Here is a 13,860-nt window from a genome sequence, read left to right as displayed (position 1 = left end):
ATTATCATCCGGGGCATGTGCTCGGCGTGTGTCAAATTGTGGAATAGTTATCCTTATCCCACCAGGCCAAGTCCTGCAGCATCAGTTTGAAACATTGTGAAAAGCTACTGTGACCTACCCGTTAGCTTTGTTTAGCATCAAGACTGAAAACAGAGAAGAAGTGGCCTGGTTCTGCCAAAAAATAACAAAAATCCACCTCTCAATATGTTGAATCTCATTCTTTTAATTTGTGTTTGTGTAGTTCCCATAGTTATTCAAAGTCCAAGTCCATTCATAAATCATGTGTCTTGTTTTTTCTGACTATGAGTGACTACTACAATTTAGTATCAGGACAAAAACAAACAAAATGGGCCAGGCAACTATTCACTTTTAAGAAAATGGATGCAGTGAACTTGAAATTGAACTAGCATGTTTGATCTTCCACTCTGAAGTATGCATGTAGTCCAAATTGGGCCCTGCACTGGAAACATGAGGTCAAGGTAAATGAAGGTGAAAACAGACTCTAATTAAACTCAGCCCTAGAGGCAAAAACCTCCACATGCCGAGCTGATGACAGTTGATCAGAAAGTGTGATCTGAATTCTCTCTATAAATGACTTCTGCACGTAAAGTCTGCCTCACACTGCCATAAAAACTGCAATGATCAAGGAACATTTTTAGAGGCAATATAAACTGAGATTTTAAGTAGCCACCCAATCTAATAAAAAAAAAAAAAAAAAAATCACTGCATCTTTATTGATCCGGTGTACACCCAGTTATCTCTGCCAGAATTTTTCCCCCCGTCATCCATGGAAAAGTTTATGCAATAAATGTGTGTAATGGTTTTTAATGAAAAGCTTCTCCAAGCATATTCTGCACACTGTAAGTAAAATCAACAATAGTAGTAAAGCTATAGCCCAGATAAGCTACTTCATTTTGCATAGTTTCCATAATATAATGATATAATAGCACATTTCACTGCCTAAAGCGATTATCAGCTCTGTCCAAATGGCTTCCCAGAATGGGATTTGATAGATCAATGTCCCCTGGTTCTGCCAGCACTGGGGAATCAGCGTCGGCATTTCCTTTGGCTTATTGATTAGTACACATTCACACAGTGACGTCAACAGGCATTCACACAGACAGGCACACAAACGGCAACAAGGATAGCTTACAAAACCAGCATACAGTAATTGGACCAAGAGGAGGAATCAATACAGCATCCCAGTGTTCTTCACAATGAAAAAGAGGAAAAGGAAAAACATTACCAAGAGTTGTTTCTTCTCAATGCATATATACTAACGAGTCATCTTGTACAGACTCTCTAATCCTGAACATGTGCCGTGGCTTTCAGGAAACAGATTCACATACTGACACCTTAGAGTCAGTTATTCTGGGTGTAAATGATACAATTCAACATGTTGTGTGGATCTCATCTGCATTACAGGACTCTCTCGTGAACTACCATACCTCCATATTAGGAGTGGACACAGGTGTCCAACATTTTCATGCAAGCGAGACAGCACAGTGGCCACCAGTCACATTGGAGTAAACAGGCCAAAACAAAACCTCTCTACTCTGCCAAACACACTTCATAGTGATAAAGCAGTTGGGCTCATGAGTTAATCTGCATTACATCAATACAACATCAAAACATTGCAGACATCATAACAAAGTACGAACCAACGAAAGATGCTTATGATAATGAATTGATTCTGATTTGAAGCATTTCACCAACAACAGAAACAATATCCAGCAACATCAACAGTGTTTCATTTTCTGTCAAATGTACTATTGTAACAGGCTAGGATCATACAAATGACATTACGGACGTTTAGTAAAGTTAAAGAGATCACTAATGGGCTAAAATACACCACAATTAGATCATCAGAGATCTGTCAGAGACTCCTCTGAAAGGAGTTTGCTTTGCCAAGAATGCTATTACACAAATGAAACTCCAAGAGACGAATCCAAGGGCTGGTGGATAAATCTTTCAGTTTCGCAGCAAGAGAAAAAAACTCCCCAGAAGTTCCCCATTATATATTTGCCTATTTGTTACCCTACTTCTACAACATATTACAAAAAGCAACTTAATGTTCTGTCATATATCAAAAACTGCATTGTATTCAAACGATTCTGTCTTTTACAACCTTTTCTTAATACAAAACATTTTCATTTTCATCATATATTTTAAATCAGACGCCAGATGCCTCAACTGTATTCACTCAAAACTTTTTGAGGGCTGGTTGACTCGGGAAAAATAAAGACAAAAAGAAGATTGATCCCACACTCACATCTCTATGATAAATATGCAGCCTATAGTCGATTAGCTTAGTTTAGACTGGAAATGGAGAGGACTAGCTCAGGAAGCTGTGTCAGGTAAAAAAAAAAAAAATCTTTAAACCTCAATAATTACAGATTATAACAAAAATCTCCTTTAGTGTCTTAATGCTAAGCTAAGCTAACTAACTGTTAGCTGATGATGGGCTCTTACTGAGTAGCATCGATCACAAAATGTCAAACTTTTAACGTACAATTCAGAAACTTCGTTTATTTGACATGAAAAAATCTTAAAATTATTAGGTTTATATCTACAGAAACAAGGCACTGATAAGAAATAATGACTGACATGACTCCACCCCTGTAGTAAAAGGAAAGAGTCAGTCCAAAACATAGCTATGCTGATCCAAATGCATAAGATCCAGATCAGACTGAAGACTCCACGCTGGGCCCGATGTAACTGTGATTCACATCCAGTGAAACCCCCCCCAGGGCCGGCAGCCAGCATCTGATTAAGGTTACCTAGCTACAAAACATGCCAGGCCACTTGAGCCCTGGGATCATCTCTAATTACAGCTAATGAGAGAAAGGGAGAGAGGGAAAATGAGGGTGAGACTAAGGAAAAATACAAAAAAAAAAACAAAAAAACATGAAGATATAGTTAGAGAGAGGTAGAAGCTCCAGCTGATCTGTTTCCTGGTGCCTCTCTGAGCAGCCCAAGAATTTGACTGCTGTTGCCCTCACTCCAACATGGGGACATCCTGTTAGCAAACCTGAGAATAGCTCTGAACCTGTGCACACATCATTGAAATGAAGCTAAAATGTCCAAATATAACTGACAACAGAAGAGTACTGTCTGAAATATAAAGTCATAGCCTGTTAACGTGGTACCAGAACAGTTGAAGTTCAGAGTTGACTGAAACTTACCCTGCCCAAGACGTGTTTAGTCCGTGGAGACAAAGGAAGCTTGTCAAGCATGCCCAAGGGAATGAAAATCATGAGCTCAGAGTTGCTAGACGGCGAGTAGGTGCAAAGACTTGATGAATTGTGAAGTGCCGACATGGACAACAGTATATGTCGTTATGCGGCCGTGGTGCAATGTGGGGTTCTAACTGAGTCACTGCACGCTTGTTGAACACATCAACACATCGGCTGTCCTACATGGAGTCATAGAAAAAAACTCTTCAGCTGGCAAACTGGGACTGTTGTGACCAATTCAGTCATGCATGGGTCAGTCAAACACAGGCAGAAGGTGATAGACTCACACTGTGAGTCCATAAATACAGACCACAAAACCTCCCCCAATCTTCTGCTGATGATTGAGGTTTAGATTGCACAAGCTAATATTTTGTCCACTTGGATGCAACAGATAAATAAAAGAAGAGAGAGATTAGACCAAACCATGAGAGAGACGTCAAGTTGTGGCTGTAAAATAAGAACTGAGCTGAATGATGCTAAAAAGCTCATTAAAGATATGACTGCAGCTGCGTATTATTATATTTACTACCATTTTACATGCAAATAAACATTTGATCTGTTCTTTATATCAAATGTACTATTACAGCAGCTTTAATAGTACCTGCTTCATGCCAAAAACAAACCAAAAAAACTACAATTTATTTTGACAAATCATAAAATATTTTTCATTAAAAAATTGAAAAAAAAAAAAAACCCTCACATAAGCTGCAACTCATGCACCCAATAAATAATGATTTTTAAATCAAAATTTTTTAAGTCTGGTAGTTGCAGAAATAGCAATATACTGAAAGTTCCAATTTTCCAATTTTAGCAGTATGTATTTCAACATTTTATAATGCTATATTTATGCCTCTTCTGTTCATGGACTTCTGATGTGACCACAGTCAAACTGTCAGAGCAGTTTCTGAGCTTTGAGCTACTGTGCTCCATCTCTACAGAGAAAGAGAGTGATCCACACTGCACACAGTAACACCCACGGGGGCAATCGCTTGCGTCCACTTGATCCCCCAACTCACTTTGTAATGATTGCTTCTCTTAGTAAGGAGATTTAAATCTGCTTCAGCTTTCCAACCAATCGAGGATTTAGAGAAGAAGAAATGACAGACATGAAACGTGGTGAGAGACTGTCAAAAGCTACTCTTTATACCTTAGAAAGTGTAGTAGGATGGAGAGCCTGTGCTGAAATGTAGAGTGCACAACTCAAAAAAGGTCACAGGATAAATCTGAGCGGTCCTGTGATAGGCAGCACAGGTCGAACCTGACAGGAGGGGTTTTACAACAATAGCAGCACAATGGAGCAACAGTTTTACACAGACAATGAGATGCATACATTTATCACCATTTCTTTTCTCACACTAACGCACTAATACACAGTAATGCACCAGCAAATAAAGTTAATTAAAAATAAAAAAAAAACAGGCGATGATGACAATTGTAGTTAATTTCAATGATGTATTTTTGTCATTATCCGGTCAAAAATACAAGAGTAAAGGCGACATCATCAAATATCTTGTTCTGTCTGCAAAGATAATCACTTTACAATAGATTTAAATGGTGAAAAATAAAAAGTCCTTACACCTATCTCAATTTCTTATGTGGAAGAAAATACACAAACATTTTTCTGGCTGCATAGACACACAAAACATTGTTGTACTAGTCAGTTGAAGAAAAGACATCATCACATAAATTAAAGACATCAGAAGTAAAAAATGAAACTATGTCCTACATTGTGCAAAATGACTGTAACTCAAAGGCGGGATTTAGCTGCATGAACAGACTTTTTCAGTGGACCTGTAAGCATTGTCTACACACAGAAAGAGAAAGATGACCCTGCGGATTGCCTTTCAAAGCTTTGTGGGCATCATTGCCTTTCCACAGGACTAAAATGATACTGACCTGCCACAATCCATGATTAAAACTAAGCTCTACTTATACAACATGCAATTCTGATGGCACAGGCCGTTGTGAGCAGACCTCACAGACAGGATATACAGCAGTTTGTGACACACTTGATGTCATCACAGACAAAAACCCACAACCACAGTTAAAAGCAGTCTGAACTGTTAAAAAGACAGAAAACGCTTTCAGACAACAAGCCATCGCTACAACTACAAGATAGAGAAGTAAACTGCCAATTTACACAGAAACAAAAACAGGTTGTATGTTGTTGTTTTTTTGTTTTTTTTTACCTTTTTCTTCTTAGACATGCTCGTTCTCCCACAATGCCCCAGACACCTGTGTCGCCTCTCCGTTCCACAGCGACTGTAATGAATTATGCAAATCCCCTGGTTTTTGTTCAGAGTACCATGACCCAGGGGTGCAAGCAGCTGATGCCTGGCATAAAAGAAAGCCAACCTCTTTTGCCTCAGTTAAAAAAAGGATAACTCTGACTGCTGCGCTGCCTGGCAAGTTGCTCTTAAATACAACCGGTGTCAGAGTCGGGGTGATAGCTAGAGGAGGGGAAATTAGATGTGGTCATCCTCAAGAGCTCCTTCAACAGCAAGTGTCATGCCTCATGGGGAGTGAAGCCGACTGAAGAGTCTCTTTCTCAGGCAGATCACACGCACCGACAGGCGCGAGCAGACACACACATTGCAGAGTGTTTAAGCTGTGTGGTGTCATGGTTATCTCTGAAGTGTTTTTCTTCCACTGGTCAAGCATTAAGCTTTAATTTGATAGTGTGACATCTGTTGCGTGGTCAAACAGCTATACGACTTTTTAGAAGGCAGACTGCAGCACACAGAACATTCACGTACCAGATTATCAATTAATACTTGCTGTGGTGAGAGCAAAGCACTTCAGTGTGACTGAGGAATGGATGCAAGGCTGCAATGGCAGAGCTGTAGTAAAACATGTGACCTCCTGCAGCTGGACATCCGTAGCCTGGTAGACAGTCAGATAGTAACAGCACCATCTGGAGTCCTAATCCGCCTGCCTCTGCCCGACCCCGTCATTATGAATTTGACTCTCAGAGTCATTAGGCTTATTGGATAGATGAGTAGATACCTGGGGTCAAAGCATTGCAGTGGCACAGCGACTGCAGAAAAGTTTATGCTAACGATATCAGCAACATAATGAACTAGTAAACACAGTCACACTAGACTGTTGACAATTAGAGGGAAATGTGGGAAATGTGCATGAATGGAAACGGAGTCAGTGAAGCCTGTGATAATCTTGTGTGTATCTAAAGTTTTTGTCTATGACGCAGTCTTAGTGTTTCCTGACATTACTGAAGGCTTTGATCACCTTCTGACCTCTTCTCCTGCCCCATCACCAGGCCAAAAATTGCAGTAGCAATACTAATGATTTGATAAAAACCTTTTTAACCTAAGTCAACTTCTTTTGCTTCTAATCCTTGGGCCCAGCAAACCACACAAGCTTCAAAGACCCAGTGCAGACAAAGGCTACATAATCATGTGGCTTCACATTTTCTACTAATCCAGAGACCTCCCACCATTTCATACCACAATGAATCAGTTAAAAACATTTATAAGTGTGTTACATATTCAGAGCAAAATTAGATGATACAGGCTGTTAAAACTTCTAAATTGCTACAAAGTTTGGAACAGAGATAAGTTTTGAAGACCAACCCTCAATGGAAATCTGCTTTCATTTAAAGAAAATCTTAAATATTCATTCTTTTGTTTCTGCCACATTTTTTATCTATTATTTAAGAAAAAAATGTAGTATTGTAAAAATTACGTGGCTATATCATATTAAAGACCTACTGAACTGCTGATTAGAGTCTGTTACGTGACTGAGAAGCAGCACTGAGGTACTTTAAGGTACTCAACTTTCACTGTCTGCGAAGCAATGATCAGGTTCATTTTGGAGGACAGAGAGCTGGGCTGTAGAGAGCAGCAGTATGACATATGCGCCATATGGGTGGGTTGAAGGGAAAGTGGAGCAGCATTTCCCTCCGGAGGAAAACACAAAAGCACATCTCTATTTATGCGCAAGTGCACATGTACAATACGCTGGACAAAGATGCAAAGTTATCAGTGTCAAACATGAATGCTCGTTTATGACAACACAACATATGGTGTATGTGGAGGAGAGTTTAGCCTCACACCGTGGCTGTGCTACTCGCACTTTACATACAGTAGCTTCACCAAGAGATTTCACGAATTACATAACAATGAGGCTGAGCTGAGTGGCTGGAGGTCATGTGACTCCCAAATCAGGGAGAGAAACAGTTTTTTTTTTTACTTTTTTTTTTTTTTTTTTTAAACAGAAAGAGAATAGAGGAAATTCAAAAGCAACCTACAACTCCATCACATACTGCCTTTTCCTCCATGCCCCACCCCCCTTTTGCCAAGTAGCTGATTTCATCCTAGCAAAGCTACTCTCACTCTAATCTCCCCTGATCCATCTGCACTGGCAAAGAATCAGATATCAAGCACAAACATGTAAAAAAACAAACAAACAAAAAAACAAAACAGCACCAATCACCTAAGTAGTACAAAAGCTATGCATTTTCTTTAGAGACTCAGCATTGAGTTTCCTCCTGCTATAGTTTAATTTGTCCACATCAGTCATGTTGTTGAAACACAGAGTTGGCACACTGATAACCAGATTTCATAAAGTGGGCATGTAGTAGCTTGTAGTTATATAATACCTAAATCTCTAAGCCTCTCTTTGGAATAACCACTATCCACAGCAAAATCAAATACGATTGAAAATGTACCGTCACGGTCTCTACAAAACCTGTTAAACCAGAGAGCCTTATCAATAGTGATGCACACATTTTACATGGCAGCACTAGTGTCCAGTTGTTTTGAGGAGAGCAAAGACTATAAAGTAAAAACCAGATATTCAGCAAAGGGTGGTTCAAGAGTAAAGAAGAAGTCCAACACCTCACTTACCCAGGAGACATTTTTATTTTTGGCTTGTTTGATCATGGCAATGCGATAAGGCCGGTAACGAGACCCCTCCTCAGCAGTTTTCAGCCCCACCGCCTGTTTCGTGTACAGGTCTGAGTGGGATTGATGGCTGGGGGCACGCTGCACTCAGCCATAGGTCATCATCTGCCCCACAAACCTGCAAGCCCAAATTTCCTGCTCTGACTGAATCCAGCATCTGTCAAGAGGATCAGATCACCCAGGCACACAGAGGAGGAGCGATGACAAGGTTTTTCAGACTCCTTCACACTGCAAAAAGTCAAGCGCGCATAAGAGTTATCCAGCAAACTCTGAGTCTCTTCTTCCTGACCGCACAAAGTAACCTGATGGACTGATCATGTATTCATGTTCAGGAAAAATATGAAACATCCCAGCAGGTTTAACCCCGCCCTGCTGAGCCACAGTGCGTGCCCAATCGTGGAGCAGATCTTTGTGGCCGGCTCCTGAGGGTAAGCTTATGGAAGCATTAGGATGAAAATGCTGAGTCTCTGGAGGAGAAGATGCCTCTATCCGCTGACTGGCAGGTCACTGGCAACTCCAGAATAAAACAAGAAAAAAAGGAGCAGCAGAAGAAAACTGTACTTCACTGACTCCATTACTCCATTCTAACCTCCATTCATTTCCCTTGGTTATTTTCCGTTTTTGGTTTACTTCCTCTTCAACTACTCCCTCTATGTCTCCCTGGGGTTCATCTTTGTGCCCGGCTGGGTAGCTGTTGTCATGGCACCTGTTGGCCAAGAGACAAGGAGAGACAGTGCAGGGAGATGCTCAGTAAAAATGAGACTCTACCCCTCTCTTTCTTTCATCATTTGTCAGTCAGTGGTGGAATTGCTCTCTGACCCAGAATCAAATCTACTCACCCTGGCAAGTTTATCTGCTACAGCAAATGTTGTGCCGACCATCTCCCCACGAAATTGACATCTCCAGCTGAACTCACTTTTTTCTTATCCTGACTGACACCAAAAACGTCTCTCCCTCAGCTCCTGACACCTCTCTGTCTGCTTCACAAGTTGATCAGGATTACTCTTAAAAGATCAGTGTGTAGGTTTCAATCCTTGCTGATTTGAGTGGCTGCACTTAAGTATTATTAAGGCACGAAGCAGCAACAGATATCTTGATCAGCAGTAACAGAAAAGATTTCAGACTGTACACTAACAATCAGATGAAGCAGTGCTTTTAATTGGAATGAAAAAAAAAGGTTTTGTGGAGTCTGCATTAGATAAAACTCATAAATTGTTCTGTATCTCAAATTGACTTGAAATTGTCAAAAGATTTTCCAATATTTACAGTTGTTTCCAAACATAATATTCAAATGACTTAGTAAGGGGCTAAATGAATGATCATTTTCAATACTGATTGTTAAATTGCTTGATTTTTAAATGTAAAGTGGCAGTGAGGAAATAGCACTGAAGCCAACAGAATGTCTTCAATTGTATCTCCTCATCTCAAAGGCTTACATAGTTCGAGGTTGCCATTTTTATTTTGCTTCCCATTTCAATCACAGACTGACAACTGAAACACACTACGGTGGGTTAGTCATTGAGGATTTAAAGCTAAACTTTATACAGCTCCTGATCCATTTTTAATGTCTGTTGCTCTAATTAATTGTGTCTAGTATCCATATGGGCTGGTAGCCCCCCCTCTGGTGCACAAGGTTGTCTGCATCTCTCTGGTGTTAATTGGCCTCAAAGAACATCTGCTCCTGCTTTAAGTGATGCTTGGTTTGGCCTGGCTGCCCCGAATGTCTGATGTCTTAGCACACTGCTCCATCATCTCACTAATGATAGTATGATTGTCCATTTCTCTGCAGATTTTTTTACCTTCTGTAGGTTGTTACTGGTATAAAGAAACTCCAAGTGCAGTTAGCATAAGACATTTTAGGGTCAGTGGAATAACAAGCTCTGGAGGAGGATATGTGAAAGTAAGTATGAGGAGTTATGGCTCTTAATGACCCTAAGAGTACCATTTGTGTCTCATATACAGCAAAAGGAAAGATACCAAAGTTCCCCCAACAGCTACAGACATATTTCTTTATAAATGCCATGATGTTCATTTCATAAATGGAATAACTGCATAGTGCATAAAGTGGCAACGAAAATAAGTGATGCCACTTTCATAGCTGCTTTAGCAGAGAATCAGCCAAGGAGCCATTAGAGGAGAAGAGCCAGCTAAAATTAATGTTCATCAGATGATCAATTGCTTCAAATTGAGCTCATACAGCAGGTTATGAGGCCAAATTGTGTACAGGGTGGTTAAAAATTTCAATTATGCATTTATTTAATAGTTAGGAGTCCTTTAGCACAAGTTTTGGGAAGATAAAAATGAACTTGTGTAAACATATTTACAGAATTGCACATTACGCTATGAGGCTAGTATTGCCACGACTACTCTGATTCAACAAGACATTTTCTGCCACTATTACTTCGTATTTTTCCTTGTTTGCACTTTGTCATTATTGGAGAGCTTAATGTGCAGATACAATGAAGAAAAAAAGGAAGAGAATAAGTGTTGATCCATTGCGATGCATTTATTTTGGTGTAATGTTACATAATGAAATGGCCTCATCCCTCACCTGCCACATAACGGCATAATTTGTAGGGAGTGAGCTGCATCTTTCCCCCCATGACTTCACCATTTCCAGTCCAGCAAGAATTTTGAAACTTAGACTGCTGTAGCCCAGTTGTAACTGAACCTGGGTCAGCGCACACAGTGCCACTGACATCAGTGTTTCCAGGCGTGGAGCTACAATCTCCATATCCCACCGCAGATATATATCACACTTTCCAGTCTAATGCTGAGGTGATAGATTATGTAAAAGCAGTAAAAATCCAGCTAAATCTGAGACATTCCTGAGGGCCTCTGTGGCCAATTAGCTGCTCAGTTTCCACACATTTTCATATTCTCTGGAAACATGAAAAAACGCTTGACTGCTGCCAGGGAAACCCTACTCCAGTCTGCTCTGTGCTGATTCCTCCCTGGGCATGCATCCCAAGGCCTGGAAAACTGGGAATTCCAGGTCACACTATTGTCATGGGAGATGAGCTCACCATTAGAACACAAAGTGTTTTCTAGGAAAATAAGTGTGGCCACTTTTACACAATGCAAAGTATCTCAAATCCCACAAAATTGATTGCTACAGAATTTTGGTGGCCAAAGGATATAAACTGTTTTCAGAGGATAAACCCAACTACTGTATTTTTTCTCAAGACTCGCATTAGACGACTAAAATACTTTCATGACTTCTGATGAATTGCTATCAAATTTAGCACCAACATTGACATCACTGATAGTCACATAACTTTTCACAGGTCAGTGTTTGTATTTTCCTTTTACAACCTTATGACATTTCTTTCAGCCTTAGCTAAATTTGATCTTTAGCATTAATAAGCAGATGCTGGTTCAAACTGTGAAAATATAATTTATATATCTGTGTTTTTGCACTGAGGTATAAGCTGTGCTTTGCCTGATGCCTTAGCAAAGTCGCAAGTGTAAGAGAAAGCTTTTTGGCTTTTCAAGGAGTCAAAAATAGAAGAAGTGTGGAGGGCTAAATGTTTTAAATATCATGGACAATTATGACGATAAAACCCAAAATGTATAAACAAAATAGAAATGTATTTCACTGGCTTTTTGACATGTTACTCAACCAACTATGAGCTCACAAAGAAAGTCCTAACTGCTTTATCATGGCAAGCAGGAAAGCCTAGAAAACAAAGAAGGGGAATGGAGCGGGGCCTGCTGTCTTCAATTAGCTAAGTTTCCGTGAGGAGTGTCTGGGACTGGCTACTCAGCCTGTCAGACGGAGTCCCATCCGGCCGGGTCTCCGTGCTCCACATTCCATCCAGAGCGGAATTGTGTTCCGCCCCATTTCAGACGTAAAACGGCGGTTTGGTGCTCCATATTGGAAACATGTGAGAGGAGTGTCATAGAAAGGGTTGGTGTGTCAGGGCAGCTGGGGTCCTCTCAAGGTCAGCAACGCCTACAAATACCGGACTGTCCTTTGATGGCTCTGGATGTCACTGAATTATCATAGTAATTTCAACATGCTTCATTTGTGTGCGCTCATTAAACACAAACACATGTTGCCAGCGATACTCATTGTCACTGAATGGTTTGTTTTCATGCAAACACCTTACACATGGGGCTTAGATGGTCCGGTGTTTATATCAACAGCTGGCTCTGCACTAATCCACTCATCAGTTAAATAAAGCTTATTCAGTTGTACGGTCACTGCTCATCCAGCCTACTGCAGCATGTACCAGGCAAAATCAGATTGTGTAACAAAACACTGTGCAGTAGTCTGCAGTGGACCACTAGTATTTTTCCTTCTCTACAATATCTGGGATAAAGTTCTTGTTCCAGTTCAGAAGCTGGATGATTTGAAGTCCACATTTCTAGACAGACTACGTCATAGTGGACCCACAAGTCTTGGTCCCATTTCAAAGGCTTTGCCAAAGCAGAGCAGTCTTCTTTTGAATGATTTTGGAGGACAAAACTGGTATATTACTTGGAGACATCAGTATCACATAATTCAGTTGTTTAATTGAGCTATCAGGTCATTCTAATCAACTCCTAAAACTGGCAAGAAATATGTGACTCTGATGCCTTTGCCAGGTGGCTAGTAAGTATTCAAAAGTCTCAATGTGCCTCAGTTAATGTTTGGAGGATCCAACAGCATCTGAACCATTCACCTCACATCTTTCTGACATTTAGGGGCTATGTCCACCAATTTCCTGAAATCAACTAGTATGCCAAATTCACACTGGAAAGGTGTGCTGAAGTGAGACAGGTGCCAGGATTTTATCTTGTCTCTTTGCGCAGCCACCAGTAATTTGTGTGCGTAAAAAAAAAAAAAAAACCATAAAGACTGTCTTAAAGTATGTACCATGTTTGTACCCATAATCAATGTAGAAGGGCACAAATCATTGCACAAAGTTAAAGATCTAAAAAAAAATCCTTAATTCTTTAACCACATCCACATCAAAATAATGGGTTCTTCATTGTTTCATAATGATAAAAATACCTATTCTTTTTTTTGTGTTGTCATTACTTGAAAAGGTCAAGAAATGAAAAACGACAAACAAAATTCTTTTTTTGAAAAAAATCCCAAACCTAAAGACTTTCAACTTAAAAGCGTATCAGATAAGACAATGCTACAACTCCCAACTTAGAACTTGGAATCAACAAATTGCACATTAGCCATTAAAATATAGTATACAGACACAGTAATATAATATGGATGACCTCACACTATTATATAGACAAACTTTTCCATAATGGCATATTGATTTCTCCTTGACGAAAACAATCTCAGGCTGCTGTGTCTCATTGTCCTGAGAACATTTTGTCCAAATGACCAATGACGCTCTGTCTGGGATATGGGGATGACTTCATAACTCATTTCAGCCGGTGAAAGAAAAAAATTACACCTCATGAAAACTTTATTCCTCAACCTTGAGAGTGGTAAAGCATTTTCTCTCTGCATGGAAATGATGTGTTTACATATTTATGTGAGCACTGTGTGTGTGAGTTGGAATGGAAGTGCTACATGGCCACCTAGTGGCAAAACACAATGAGAAAGGATTATATTTATCTGCAGCACTGAAGGTTCGGGGAAAACACCCTTAATTTTTTCACTGCTTTACTGGAAAACAGTGCTAGTGAGGATCTAGAAAGCAAAAAGTCTCTGTTCTATTGAGTTATTTAACACTTTTTACATTAAATGG

General features: G+C 39.9%; 1 protein-coding gene across 3 annotated transcripts in view; it reads right to left on the bottom strand.

The window, feature by feature from the left end:
• The window catches only part of cacnb2a (calcium channel, voltage-dependent, beta 2a), a 54,418-nt gene that overhangs the window by 31,696 nt on the left and 8,862 nt on the right, over window positions 1–13,860 (bottom strand). Inside the window, exon 1 of one of the 3 annotated variants that reach the window (XM_029528668.1) lies at window positions 8,102–8,435. The exons of 1 other annotated variant lie outside the window; for it this stretch is intronic. In XM_029528668.1, coding sequence (XP_029384528.1) covers window positions 8,102–8,137 — 36 coding nt within the window. In that variant the 5' untranslated portion in view covers window positions 8,138–8,435. Of the gene's footprint in view, window positions 1–5,425; window positions 5,476–8,101; window positions 8,436–13,860 lie in introns of those variants that run through there. One more of the 3 variants, XM_029528670.1, reaches the window with a different exon arrangement.

Source organism: Echeneis naucrates, chromosome 20 (genome assembly GCF_900963305.1).
Source record: "Echeneis naucrates chromosome 20, fEcheNa1.1, whole genome shotgun sequence".
Taxonomy (NCBI): domain Eukaryota; kingdom Metazoa; phylum Chordata; class Actinopteri; order Carangiformes; family Echeneidae; genus Echeneis; species Echeneis naucrates.
This window is presented reverse-complemented; position numbering and strand designations above follow the sequence as displayed.